Source organism: Dreissena polymorpha, chromosome 5, assembly GCF_020536995.1.
Source record: "Dreissena polymorpha isolate Duluth1 chromosome 5, UMN_Dpol_1.0, whole genome shotgun sequence".
Lineage (NCBI taxonomy): Eukaryota > Metazoa > Mollusca > Bivalvia > Myida > Dreissenidae > Dreissena > Dreissena polymorpha.
Window position 1 is genome coordinate 116,156,954 of NC_068359.1, and position 14,196 is coordinate 116,171,149.

At 34.6% G+C, this 14,196-nt stretch overlaps 1 protein-coding gene across 5 annotated transcripts; it reads left to right on the plus strand.

Moving 5' to 3' along the window:
• Window positions 1-1,706: 1,706 nt before the first annotated feature.
• Window positions 1,707-13,804, plus strand: LOC127882286 (uncharacterized). 5 transcript variants are annotated; one of them, XM_052430843.1, is made up of 8 exons: window positions 1,707-1,746; window positions 2,565-2,720; window positions 3,822-3,972; window positions 7,853-7,886; window positions 8,779-8,916; window positions 9,942-10,026; window positions 11,711-11,892; window positions 12,738-13,804. In XM_052430843.1, the coding sequence occupies exons 3-8, from the start codon at window positions 3,902-3,904 to the stop codon at window positions 13,059-13,061; spliced, it is 834 nt and encodes a 277-aa protein (XP_052286803.1). In that variant the 5' UTR covers window positions 1,707-1,746; window positions 2,565-2,720; window positions 3,822-3,901; the 3' UTR covers window positions 13,062-13,804. The 5 variants fall into 5 exon arrangements, with proteins under 5 accessions (XP_052286803.1, XP_052286806.1, XP_052286807.1 ...); XM_052430846.1 differs by having other exon boundaries at window positions 3,847-3,972; XM_052430847.1 differs by having other exon boundaries at window positions 2,565-2,694.
• Window positions 13,805-14,196: the final 392 nt, after the last annotated feature.

Consider the following 14,196-nt stretch of genomic DNA (forward strand, 5'->3'; position numbering starts at 1 on the left):
ATAACAAAGTACTTAAATCATAAATCATACACTTGAGAGAAAATGCACATTACACCGAGCCCCAGAGGTAAATATCAGGAAAAATTTAACTATTGATATCTTTAATTTTAAATCGGCCTTACTCCCATCATATTAAATTGTAACGTCATACGATACAGTGTGTTACAACCAGCAAATACTGTAACAATTTACATCGTGGGATTTAAAGAAAGCACAACACTAAATCAACTTGATATGTTACACAACGCAATGTTAGATTCTGTTTGATTTGTACACATTTAACATTAAAACTTAAATTTCCATGACAGATCTTAGTAAACTTTTAGAAAACATATGTTCAAGAACAATATTAAATATTGTTTCTATTAAAAGGGCCTTATCAAGTTTTGGTAAATTGACAAAATAAAAAAAAAGTTGTTTCAAATTCGCAAATTTTCGTTTTAGTTATGATATTTGTGAGCAAACAGTAATGCTGAACATTTACCATGCTCTAAAACATCCATTATATGCATCTTTTGACGATCTAAAACCTGAAAATTATAAAGCGTTGCAAGGCCAAAGGAATGAATAATTTGGAGAGTTCTTTTGTTGTCGTTATTTTTGTGACACTACGAGGATCACTTATATAAAGAATAAAATACATCACTCATGTATGAGCAAGGATGGCCGAATGGTCTAGGCGATACACTTTTACTCCAGAGGTCCGTGGTTCGTGCCCAGTTGAGGGTTACTTTTTTCTTTCTTTAATTTTATTCTTGTTTTTTACGAGAGCTTTTTAGATTCAATGTTTACATTTATCAATATAAACAATTTAATGACAAACTTCAATATATGCCAAAATCGGTGAAAAGGTTCCTTAAAGTTCATACGCTTGTTTCGAAACTGGAAGTAAACCCGGCATTGGTCAATTCTGTGTTTCTTTAAAATGACTGGTGTAAAATGCCTATGTAAGTGCCTGCTAAATTTTCCTATATATAATATTGCCGTAACAGTCTAACTTCTATGCGATATAAAAACAAAGTCTGGGAAAACAAAAGAATAGAACACCGCGTTTACATTGTTAAATGAACACCACATGTTATTACTTCGTTTTACAAATGGTTTCATTTGATTGGGCCATAACTTTATGTGCAGATATTAAGCCATGCTTCTCTATTTCGTATAGGAAACACATAACAGTGGAAGAAACTTCCCGTTCGGGAATCTTGGGGAATCCCCATATTGTTTTCCTGATCGGGAAACTCACGGACAAATTTTGCATTTTTATTCCCGATCGGGATCATTTTTATGGTGGGTTCAGAAAATGGGCTGGGGGAAAACTTTAATATACAAAAAATCTGTTTTCAAACCACCTGTCTGTAGAGGAAATACATATCTAAATTTTTACCGTGCAAAATGTTTTTTAAGGCCCTGGTTTTCTTTCAATGTAGTTGCAAAATTTGTATTATCTTCATAAAAATGTTAAAATCAGTGGTTTCCCGAATTAGAAACCAAATTTCCTGATCGGGAAACTATTCGATTTGACAGTTTGACTTTGGTCCCTGGCCGTCTTTACCTTATATGGTAATCATAACCATATATGTCACAACACAAACATCTATAAATAAACGTTATGAATGAGTGTAATATGACCATATATGAAGAAAGCGTAATCAAATAACGTGCGAGGGGTACCGAATGGAGAAACAATCGTTGGAATAATCTCTCCTTTTGATTGCACACGAGCTTTCAAACGGTTGAGATCCGGTATTGTATACGTTGTGACATTGTTTTGAGATCAAGAAGTCATTTCGGCGCTTATATATTTCAGTTTTGTTTTTGAACTTGCAATAGCTATCTTTTAATTGTGATTTGGTGTATTTCGACGTTGTAAAGTGTATAATTCAAAGTGGCATTCATTTTCGCGACCAAGTCCTAGTAACTCGATGTGAGTGAACGAAGGATTTGTGTTTACTTTTCACCTTAAGTTCAACTGTGCGTTTTATTACCCATTTTGTGATCTATTAAAAACACGTGCTTCGCGCATTTGGACACTTACAGTGTATTTTACACTAGTGCAATAATTGACGCTTTTGATGTGTTTATAGTGACTGTGTGATATTTGCATTGATTGAACACTTACCAGTGGATTGCAATTTTGAGTGACACTTTAATACTAATTATTAAAAAACAGGTGCTTCGCGCATTTGGACACATTCAGTGTGTTACACACTAGTGCAATAATTGACACTTTTGACATGTTCATAGTGATATTTGCACTGAACACTGACCAGTGTATTGCAATTTTGACATTTATTGATTATTGAAAACTAGTGCTTTTAAACTTGTGTGACCTTTATTTTTATTAAAGCGTGATTGATCTGTTTTGTTTATATTCTTTTTGTGTAGTTAGATACACATAAGACAAGTTTAGTCGTCCTTATTAGTCTTGTTGCAATAGTATTGTTAAGGTAGTATTTGGGTTGTTAAGACTTGTCTTTTTATAATTAGTAGATTTATTACGCAGGCTCTTTTGAACAGGATGCAGTGTTGTGTCAGGAAGCATTTTCTTTTTATTTTTTCAGGTGCCCAAGACAGGAGAAAAGTGAACCGTATTGCTGGGGACTCCAATGCTCATCGGATTAAGGATATTCTTCCTGATGATATAGCTGTCAAATGCCTGCCAATCTCTGATGAGAATATGTAATGACAATGGTATAGAACAGTAATTACAGTTTCAGGTTTGTTTCTATTAATGGTATCACATGTACACATTTTTCTAAACGTTAAAACGAAATGATTAATGAAATAAACAAAAGGTTACCGTTTAAACGGTATCCATATGTCAGTTATAAAAGCGTCATTGACATCGCATTTCCAAACTGAAAGTAATGATTATTTCCAGAAGTTATATTCAGATCATAACCCATTTGGGCAATGACGTCATATTAAAACCAACTGTTCTTGCCGTTGTTGAGTCATTGGGTACACATTTTCTACTTACATGCCGTAGTATTTTATAACAAAGACAAATAAATATTGATCCCACATTTCTTCAATAAGACTACACCTGTGTAAATTTTTTATTGTTTTCTACCTAACAAGATGTACATAAAAACGAGTATCTGTTTATGAAATTAAAAATGAATTCTGATGAATAAATGTCGGAAAAAATTTCCTCATGCACGTTGTGCTGACGCGCGTCAAATGTTCAAGACAATTCGGGGAATGATCATGCAACAAATGGCTGGAAAATTTTCCCGAGCACTTTGTGCCGACGTGTGTCAAATATTCAAGCCGTCTAGGTCGTACATGGTGTTTTGTTATGTTTACGCTGTTGTGAATAAGGGCCATCTGGCACACATGATACAAATGTATACCAGTCTTTTTTTAACAGCTTTTAATAAGTTTTGCAACATTGTAACGTAATGAACTAAAATGGATTATGTTGATATCAACAGTCGTTTAAATGTTTACTGTTTTTGTAAACATTTTTGAGAAAACACGAAATGCCACCATTTAAACGTGATACTCATAGTTTCTATAAATGATGTAATTATTTCATTTCTTTATACTTAAACAGTTCAAATGTCAAGTCCTAAGCTTCGTATGATTACAGTATTTGTCATCAATATAAAGTTAAACTTATTATGCTGATGTGCAATGATTGGCATCATTGCGTTTTCTAACTAATTTGCATGGTTATATATTTTATTTAAGCGTGTGGAATATTTTACAGATTGTAGGGAATTGTAATTGCAAACTTTTCATTTTAATCTTGAGGCAAAGCATGAATTTTCCTTGTGTATTCATTCATGTATATTTGTGATTTATTTACACAGACATTCGCCAACTCTGTTTTCAAAGGTGCCAAATTTTCTTGTGATCGTTTTTCCATGCATTGTTGAGAGACTTGCGGAAGATGGATGTTCAACAGCTGTATCTTCATCTAGGCTCAAATGACATTCTTACGAATGAAGCGGTGTTTTACCGGTACATATACAATTATAAAAAAAAGCTTTGATATTTAAATTTAATGTAGTTGTTTCCCATAACTATATAAATTTGCAAAACTAACATTTTACATGGTTTATTCCTCAATGAGTCATTGAAACTTGCAATCATTTTAGAAGTGTTATCTAGTTTCTAATTTATAAATAAAGCATTTCACAATATTTTCTATTATCTATGTTAATTTGACATTTTATGCTCCCCCAAAAAATTTGGGGGGAAGCATATAGTCGCCGCTTCGTCAGTCCGTCTGTCCGTCCGTGAACAATTTTTGTCCGGGCTATTTCTCAGCAACTAAAGGCCGGAATTCAATGAAACTTAATGGGAAGCTTCACTATTAAGAGGAAATGTGCATATTATCAGCGGGTTTTAGTCGGATGATTTGTCACAGAGTTATGGCCCTTTTAAATTTTTTATTAACTGTACATATAGTGCAATTCTTGTCAGGGCTATTTCTCAGCAATTAATGACCGGAATTCAATGAAACTTTATGGGAAGATTTACTACCAAGAGGAGATGTGCATATTATCAGCGGGTTCTGGTCGGATGATTTTTCACAGAGTTATGGCCCTTTTAAATTTTCCATTTACTGTACATATAGTGCAATTCTTGTCCGGGCTATTTCTCAGCAACTAATGACTGGAATTCAATGAAACTTTATGGGAAGCATCACTACCAAGAGGAGATGTGCATATTATCAGCGGGTTCTGGTCGGATGATTTTTCACAGAGTTATGGCCCTTTGAAATTTTCCATTGTACATATAGAGCAATTCTTGTCCGAGCAATTTCTCAGCAACTAATGACGGGAATTCAATGAAACTTTATGGGAAGCTTTACTACCAACAGGAGATGTGCATATTATCAGCCGGTTCTCGTCGGATGATTTTCCACAGAGTTATGGCCATTTGAAATTTTCCATTGTACATATAGTGCAATTATTGTCCGAGCTATTTCTCAGCAACTTATTACATGAATTCAATGAAATTTTATGGGAAGCTTCACTACCAACAGGAGATGTGCATATTATAAGCCGGTTATGGTCGGATGATTTTTCACAGAGTTATGGCCCTTTGAAATTTTCTAATAACTGTACATATAGTGCAATTCTTGTCCGGGCTATTTCTCCCAAACTACTGACTGGAATACAATGAAGCTTTATGGGAAGCTTAACTACCTTGAGGAGATGCGCATGTTATTAGTGGGTTCTGGTTAGATGATTTATTTACAGAGTTATGGCCCTTTGAAATTTTTAAGTTACTAAACCATCCATTGTATTATTTTGTCCAAAGTTATGCCCCTCAAGAGGTTTCCTTTTATCTGAATATATAGTGCAATATTGTGACAAAAAACCTTTGTGGAGCATCACCCGTCTCAAACGGTTTCTTGTTTCATTATTTGCTGTCTACAATTAATTTTACATGAAATAGCAAATGTTTTATTTATGCGCATAATATTAACAATATAATTATACATATTTGTTTATGTAACTATTTTGATAGGTAAGTCAGTCTGCAAAGAAAAAGAACACATTTGTATATATTTTACTCCACATTTTTTATGCCCCCTTTCGAAGAAAAGAGGGTATATAGTTTTCGCACTGTCTGTCTGTCTGTCACACTTTTCTTGTCCGCTCTCTAATTCAAATAGTTTTCATCTGATCTTTACCAAACTTGGTCAGAAGTTGTATCTAGGCAATATCTAGGTCAAGCTCGAATATGGGCCATGCCGGGTCAAAAACTAGACCATGTGGTCACTTAGTGCATTTTAAGGTTTAAGCATGGTGTCTGCTCTCTAATTGAAGTAGTTTTCATCTGATCTTTACCAAACTTGGTCAGAAGTTGTATCAAGACAACATCTAGGTCATGTTCGAATATGGGTCATGCCGGGTCAAAAACTAGGTCACAGGGTCACTTAGTGCATTTCAAGGATTAAGTATGGTGTCCGCTCTCTAGTTTGGGACTTATTTTGCATTTCTAAATTAACGTTTTTTATGCCGCCGAAGGAGGGCATATAGTGATCGCACTGTCCTTCCGTCTGTTTATCTGATGTCTGTCTGTCCGTCCGTCACACTTTGTGTTTAGGTTTCGAAAAATGCTCATAACTTCTTTTGTCGCTTCAGATGTAACATTCATATTTGATATGCATGTGTACATGGACAAGGCCTTTCCATACGCACACAAATTTTTACCCCATGACCTTGACCTTAGGGTCCGTGTTTAGGGTTCAAAAAATGCATTCAGATTTCGAAAAATGCTCATAATTTCTATCAAAGCATTTATTGGGGGCATATGTCATCCTATGGAGACAGATCTTGTTTAACAATTTAATTGAAAATAATATGTTGTCAACATGAAGTGTATATATGCAAGATCACATTCCCAGTGACAACAACTCTTTAATTGTTGACTGTATTTTAGCTGGACTATTATATATGAAATATATATAGTGAAGCTATCCTACTCACCCCGGCGTTGGCGTTTCCGTGAGCGTGCAAATGTTAAAGTTTGCGTACTACTTCAAATATTTTCAATGTCCATTGACATATTGCTTTCATATTTTGCATACTTGTTTACCAACATGATCCCAACCTATAAACAAGAGCAGACCACTGTATTAAGCATTTTGACAGAATTATTGCCCCTTTTATACTTAGAATATGCATATTATTGATAAATCTATGTTAAATTGTGCGTACTACCCCAAATATTTCCTATGTCCTTTAACATATTGCTTTGTTATATTGCATACTTGTTTACCAACATGACCTTTAACCTACAAACAAGAGCAGACCACTTAATCAAGCATTTTGATAGAATTACGGCCCCTTTTATACTCAGAATATGCATATCATTGATAAATCTATGTTAAAGTTTGCGTACTACCCCAAATATTTCCTATGTCCTTTGACATATTGCTATTATATTTTGCATACTTGTTTACCAACATGACCCCAACCTATAAACAAGATTAGACCACTGAATCAAGCATTTTGATAGAATTATGGCCCCTTTTTTACTTTGAGAATTGGACTTTTTGCTTTAATTCACATAACTTCTTTATTTATGATAAGATTTTATTAATACTTTGACAAAACAACACTTACCTGAATACCACAATGGATTCCACCTGTGCAATACCAGTGCTCCAGCTAGGCCTAAATCGAAGGGCGCCCCGCCCTGCCCTCCCGAACCTCCGCCCTGACCTTCCTAGGGCTCCCCCTGCCCTTAAATTTTTTTTTTTTTTTTTAATTTTTTTTTTTACATATGATGATTAATAAATCTCTTATTAAAATACATTGTAATTAATTTATTCCTCATTGTAGTAATTAAATTTGAATTGTTTAATGACAATGGGAATAATTTATTCTTACAATTATTGATAACACATAAATTAACATGCATGAGGAAGCATTCTAGAAACGCCCGTGCGCTCGAAAGTGCCCTTTTGACAAAATACTGCGCGTCCAAAGTGCCCTTTTGACAAAAAATCCCCCTGCCCTTTTTAAATCCTAGCTGCAGCACTGCAATACCCCACGCCCCAACCCAGAATCCCTGCCCCCCCCCACCCCCCCAAATTTTTTGTTTTCCTTTTTTTATTTTCGAAAGATCGTCAGATCGTCTAATAAATGACCACACCCCATGTTATACCCCCCTCTCAACCCCCCTACCCCCTCCCCAAATTTTAATTTTTTTTCCTTTTTTATTTTTGAAAGATCATCTAATAAATTATTGAATATGAACAATTTCCCCATGATGGCTTACGTTATACTGTCAAGCTCTCGAATAGTCGAGGGCGCTGTCCTCTGACAGCTCTTGTTATCTATTTTTATTAATGAAAATGATTGTATTGAAATAATTTCAGAGTTGTAGCTGACTTGTGCGATTTGGTGCATCAGGTCAGTCCAGACACTGAGGTTGTCTTTTGCAAAGTTTTCTGAATAAAATACATTGAATTTAGTGGTTTGATAAAAATAGAAAATGCCCAGAGCCAGTAGCACTGACACTTGCAGTGTGATATAAGAAATGGCAAAAATATTTTGAACCTTCTCCCATAACAGATATCTCCCTGTTAGCTAACAAACGTTTTTTTGACTGATAGTTCAGTCACATAAATGTGAGGGGACTGTCAGGATGGTTTTTTTTTAATAATAATTATTGATTAAGTGATAAGAAAATATTGAAATTGTGTTCATTGTTATTTGAACTAACTTTAAGAAAGTATTGAAATTGTGTACATTGTTATTTGAACTAACTTGCTTACATTACGTGCATTTCAAGGATTTATGTATGGTGTCCGCTCTCTAGTTTGGGACTTATTTTGCATTTCTGGATTAACTTTTTTTATGCCGCCGAAGGAGGGCATATAGTGATCGAACTGTCCTTCTGTCTGTTTGTCTGATGTCTGTCTGTCCGTCACACTTTGTGTTTAGGTTTCGAAAAATGCTCATAACTTCTTTTGTCGCTTCAGATGTAACATTCATATTTGATATGCATGTGTATATGGACAAGGCCTTTCCATACCCACACAAATTTTTACCCCATGACCTTGACCTTAGGGTCCGCGTTTAGGGTTCGAAAAATGCTCATAATTTCTATCAAAGCATTTATTGGGGGCATACGTCATCCTATGGAGACAGCTCTTGTTTAACAATTTAATTGAAAATAATATATTTGTTTTCTTATCTAAGTTAATGTCAAAGTTCTTGTTTAGTAGGTATTTATTGGTTAAAATGATGAAAAATAAATGTTTAATATATTTTTATGTTTCACAAAGTTTTATATTTAAAGGAGGCGCACAATCGGTGTCCAGAATGCAGGGTTGTTTGCTCCAACGAAGACGCTTTGCTGAGCCACTTCTGCAGTCGCCACATCAAGCAACCAGAGACTGGAAAAGAGAGTAAAATTAAGCTGATAGGCTCACCAATGGTATGACTTTAAATCACTAACTTGTGTATGCTTGACAAGCATTTTATGTACAAATAAAGTAACAAAAAAAGGAGGTCAACACATGCACTTTCCCATATAAAGCTTTCTGTATCTTTTAGCAACTAATTACACGATTTTGTGTTGACATACTCAATATGATAGTTATAGCCCTATATAACTGGTATGTTCATTTTAGTTAATCTTTCTATTTTATTAAACCTGTTTGTTTTAGCTAGATTGCTTGAAAAACACAACCAGGATTATTTTTATGCCCCGGATCGAAAGATCGGGGGTATATTGTTTTTGGCCAGTCTGTCATTGTATGTGTCCATGTGTGTGTGTGTGTGTCCCAAAACTTTAATCAAAACTTTAACCTTCATATTAACTTTTGCAATATTGAACATAGCAACTTGATTTTTGGCATGCATGTGTATCTCATGGAGCTGCACATTTTGAGTGGTGAAAGGTCAAAGTCAAGGTCATCCTTCAAGGTCAAAGGTCAAAAAAAATTATTCAAAAACTTTAACCAAAACTTTAACCTTCTTCATAACTTTTGCAATATTGAACGTAGCAACTTGATATTTGGCATGCATGTGTATCTCATGGAGCTGCACATTTTGAGTGGTGAAAGATCAAGGTCATCCTTAAAGGTCAAAGGTAAAAAAAATAATCAAAGTGGCGCATTAGGGGGCATTGTGTTTCTGACAACCACATTTCTTGTTAGCATTGTCTTACCCCTGTTACATGCAATGTACATGTGGCTTATTAAATTGGAAACCCTGGTTTGCATGAGAATATTTTGCAAAACATAGTTGAAAAAACATACATGTATACAAACTTAGTCATTACTGTTAGTATAATGAGCACCTCTTTTTCTGAATATTTTGATTGGATGGTTATGGGCCTTTATGCGTGTGTCACATTTATGTATGTGAAAGTGTGTAATTAGACAAAAGAATTTATATTTTTTTATTTTTTGGGTAACAATCACTTATTTTAGAGTAATTTATAAGTAAATCTTACAGATTGCATCTGCTAATCATGAACTCAACGAAGTCAGCTCAAGGAAGTGGAAGGCATGCTTGGAAAATAGAAGTTTCCATTATGAAGGCAAATTTTAGTATATTTCAAATTTGTAACCAAATGATCTTGAATGAAAATTTGATTGAACATTTGTTATCTGTCAAGAGAAACAGTTTGAAGTGAATGAATTAAGTATTGCCTATTGTCTATAAGTTAATTGTGTGACCTGAACCATGTGAGGGATATTACTTATTTTTATACGCCGGTTTTGAAAAAACGGGACGTATTATAGTTTCACCCTTGGCGGGCGGCGGCGTCCATAACAGTGTCCACTCTGTAATTCAAATAGTTTTCATCTGATCTTCACCAAACTTGGTCAGAAGTTGTATCTAGACAATATCTAGGTCAAGTTTGAATATGTGTCATGCCAGGTCAAAAACTAGGTCACGGGGTCACTTAGTGCATTTGAAGGATTTAGCATTGGTGGCTCTCTAATTGGAGTAGTTTTCATCTGATCTTTACCAAATTTGGTCATAAGTTGTGTGTAAATGATATAAAGGTCAAGATCAAATATGGGTTATGCCGGGTCAAAAACTAGGTCGCGAGGTCACTTAGAGCATTTCATGCATTTCGCATGGTGTCTGCTCTCTAATTGAAGTAGTTTTCATCCAATCTTCACAAACTTTGGTCAGAAGTTTTATCTAGACAATATCTAAGTCAAGTTCAATTATGGGTCATGCCGGGTCAAAAACAAGGTCAGGGGTTCACTTAGTACATTTCAAAGATTAAGCATGGTGTCCGCTCTCAAATTGAAGTAGTTATCATCCGATCTTCACCAAATTTGGTCAGAAATTGTGTCAAAATGTTATCTAGGTCAAGTTCAAATATGGGTCACGCCAGGTCAAAAACTAGGTCACGAGGTTACTTAGTGCATTTCAAGCATTTAGCACGGTGTCCACTCTCTTATTGAAGTAGTTTTCATCTGATCTTCAACAAATGTGGTCAGAAGTTGTATCCAGACAATATCTAGTTCAAGTTCAAATATGGGTCATGCTGGGTCAAAAACTAGTTCACAGGGTGCATTTCAAGGATTTAGCATGGTGTAAGCTCTTTAATTGAAAGAGTTTTCATCCGATCTTCACCAAATTTGGGCAGAAGTTGTGTCTTAATGATATCTAAGTCAAGTTCAGATATAGGTCATGCCGGGTCGAAAACTAGGTCACTTAGTGCATTTCCAGCGTTTAGCATGGTGTCCAAAACCTTCAAACGGGTGTATCTTGTGACAGTTTAGCACTCTTGTTTATTACATTAAAGCCACACACCTTGAAATGAAATACATGTTACTCAGTACATATAGATGCAATTTGAAAGTGTGCAAAATTGTCATTAAATCTATAGCCTAGTTAGCAAGTAATTTATTTTTTTATATTTTAAAACTGAATGTATGATTTGTATACGTACATGTTCAATTCGAGAAACACAATTATTTTTAAGTTTTAAAGCACAAGAAAGACGGATTTCTACCTTGCAACCACCAGATATATTCTAATTGGCAAAGATAAAATATGTTTCTTATTTATATCCAAATTTACTATGCCAGATATTTCATTTCAAGGTGTGTGGCTTTAAGGAATGTTTTTTAAATGGGTATATTACCAAGATCTGCACAGCCAGGGTGATATTAACCTTCAGATGTTAAAGCTTTCTAAGAATTTTAAGGCTTGCCTTTTATACTTGAAATGATAAATCATTAACATGTTTTGTTCTTTAGGAACATACAAACATTTCCCACCCACCATGTGGATCAAGATGTTTGGGCTGATGATTCTGGGTCGTATGTGTGGACAAGGTGGTCTTCATAACATCATGATGCAGCTGTGTATTCAACAACATGTTAACCTGTCCCAGCGGATGTTGATGCTCTTAAATGATGTTGAGAACAATCCAGGACCGGTACTTTATGACAAAATATACATTGTTTATTGAATAACTATATATATTTATTTTAACATTAAAGTGATTTTTTTCTTGCAGTTTTGTGCCTTTTGTTACTGAGAACTATTTTATCATATGTTGGTGATTGAAACCCAGGACCTGTAAGTGCTTCTTAATATTTGCAACAAATGACAAATCATGTTAAGTTTTTGAAACATCTGTTTTTTGTTCAGTTAAAGGACATATTGAACTCACTAATTGCTAAGTTAACTTAGATGCATCAAGTTTTTATTGATGATTTCTACTTTCTGTTGAATCATTATCCTTTCCAAAGCCAGAGAGATATAGTGTTGGCGTTTTCCATCGGTCAGTCTGTCAGTCCATCCATCTGTTTGTTACAAACATTTTAGGGCTTCATATCATGAATTTAATAAGATTTCAACATGGAAAAATAAGTGTATGCCATATTCATACAATAGTGCAAATTTACTTGTTTTCTTTCTTTTTAGATTAGTTATTAACAGAAGAACAGAACAGTAACATACTTTTATTACATTAACAGAGGCTCTGATTAGATGTGTATCTGCGTAAAGAACTCATAGAAAATATCAATATATAGATAAATAAAACAAAAATAGAGTTAAACAAATCATGGTGAAATCCACAATACACACCAAGAGCTATTAGTAGGCTTATCTCCATTGACTTCTTTCACAGTATATCTCTTTTTTTTTGCCTTTTCATTAACATTTCAATCAAAAATAACATTTGTGAAAATGATTATAACTAAAGTTAAAATGTGGACACTGTAAGTTAATTGACTTTGGCTTCCAATCTGCAGTTTACAAAGTTGCTTGTTATAGGAGTATTCGTGCAAATGGATATCCTGCAAGGAAGACTTCCACTCCATAGGACAGCAAGATGCACATATCATCTCTCATGTGGTTCAAGAGAAATGCTGTAGATGGGGAGACTGTACCAAAGTCCTGAGCTTTAATAGTCTTGAAATCCATGAACTTAAACATCTCTATGATGTGAGTTTAGCACTGTGTATGAACTGGTGTTGCTTCATTTTCTGCATATCTTTATCTCAATCTTCTCTAGTTTTGATGGTCAAATACATATTGTCTGCCAGTTTTTTTCCCCCAATACTGCCGTTCATCGTTTGCTTGCATCAAGAGTTTTAAAAGAAATTAAAACTCATTTGTTTAGTTAGAATCTTATGAAAGACTTAAATGGCCATGTTTAATACAATTGTATAACAACATATACGAGCTAAAAAAATAGTTGGAATAATTAATGTATATATGAACATAACAAATTTACTTAAAATCATAGGTCTTGTTTTTGTCTGCCACTATAAGAACCAGAACATATTTCGGACATTCGAGGATTGACTTGCTGTGTTAGAGGATCATCAGGTGATGGAAGAAACCAGGCTTTTTTCGACTCAATGTTGATGAAACCTGATCGACATGCTCATCTTGGTTGAGTAAGCCTGGGTTGAGTGTGTCCAAAAAGTAGGTAACCTGGTGAAATCTTAGGAAAACATTGTAACCAGATCCAGGTTTATTTGACTGACAGACCGATGGACAGTGGGTCAACCGTAAATCCCTTCATGTGAAAACGGTAGGGACAAAATAAATATCACATTGCTCTTCTGAGTTCATTTGTAAACCAAGTTTTATCACAAAATTAAAATGGTCAATGTATTATTTTGTGTATTTAAAAATTATGTGAATATTAAGTTTCATGAAATCTTACTGAGTTTTCTCAATTTTAGCTACTATTCGGACATGGACTGACGGACAAATGGGCAACAATGTCGCAATTTGTATACCAAGTTTTATAAGAATTGTTTCATAAAAGTAACCAATGTGTCTGTTCTATGTCAAGGTAACTACTAGGATGAAATACACAAAAAGATTTTGGTTCACAATAGGGTAGGCTCCGCGTGCCGTGAACCGGGCAACAGCTTTTGTCATTTAACATTTGTGTTTTAATGGCATAAGCTGGCAGATACCCTTTAACTTTAACGATGTTTTCCGATAATTTCTCGGAAAACACAATCTAGCAATTTTGATTTAATTTAGATTACTAAAAATTAATATTATATTTATGCCCCCCTTGGAAAAAGAGGGGTATATTGTTTTGCACATGTCAGTTGGTTGGTCCACCAGATGGTTTCCTGATGATAACTCAAGAACGCTTTGGCCTAGGATCATGAAACTTCATAGGTTTATTGATCTCGAAATAGTAAAATGGTTTCCGGATGATAACTCAAGAACGCTTACGCCTAGGATCATGAAACTTCATAGGTAC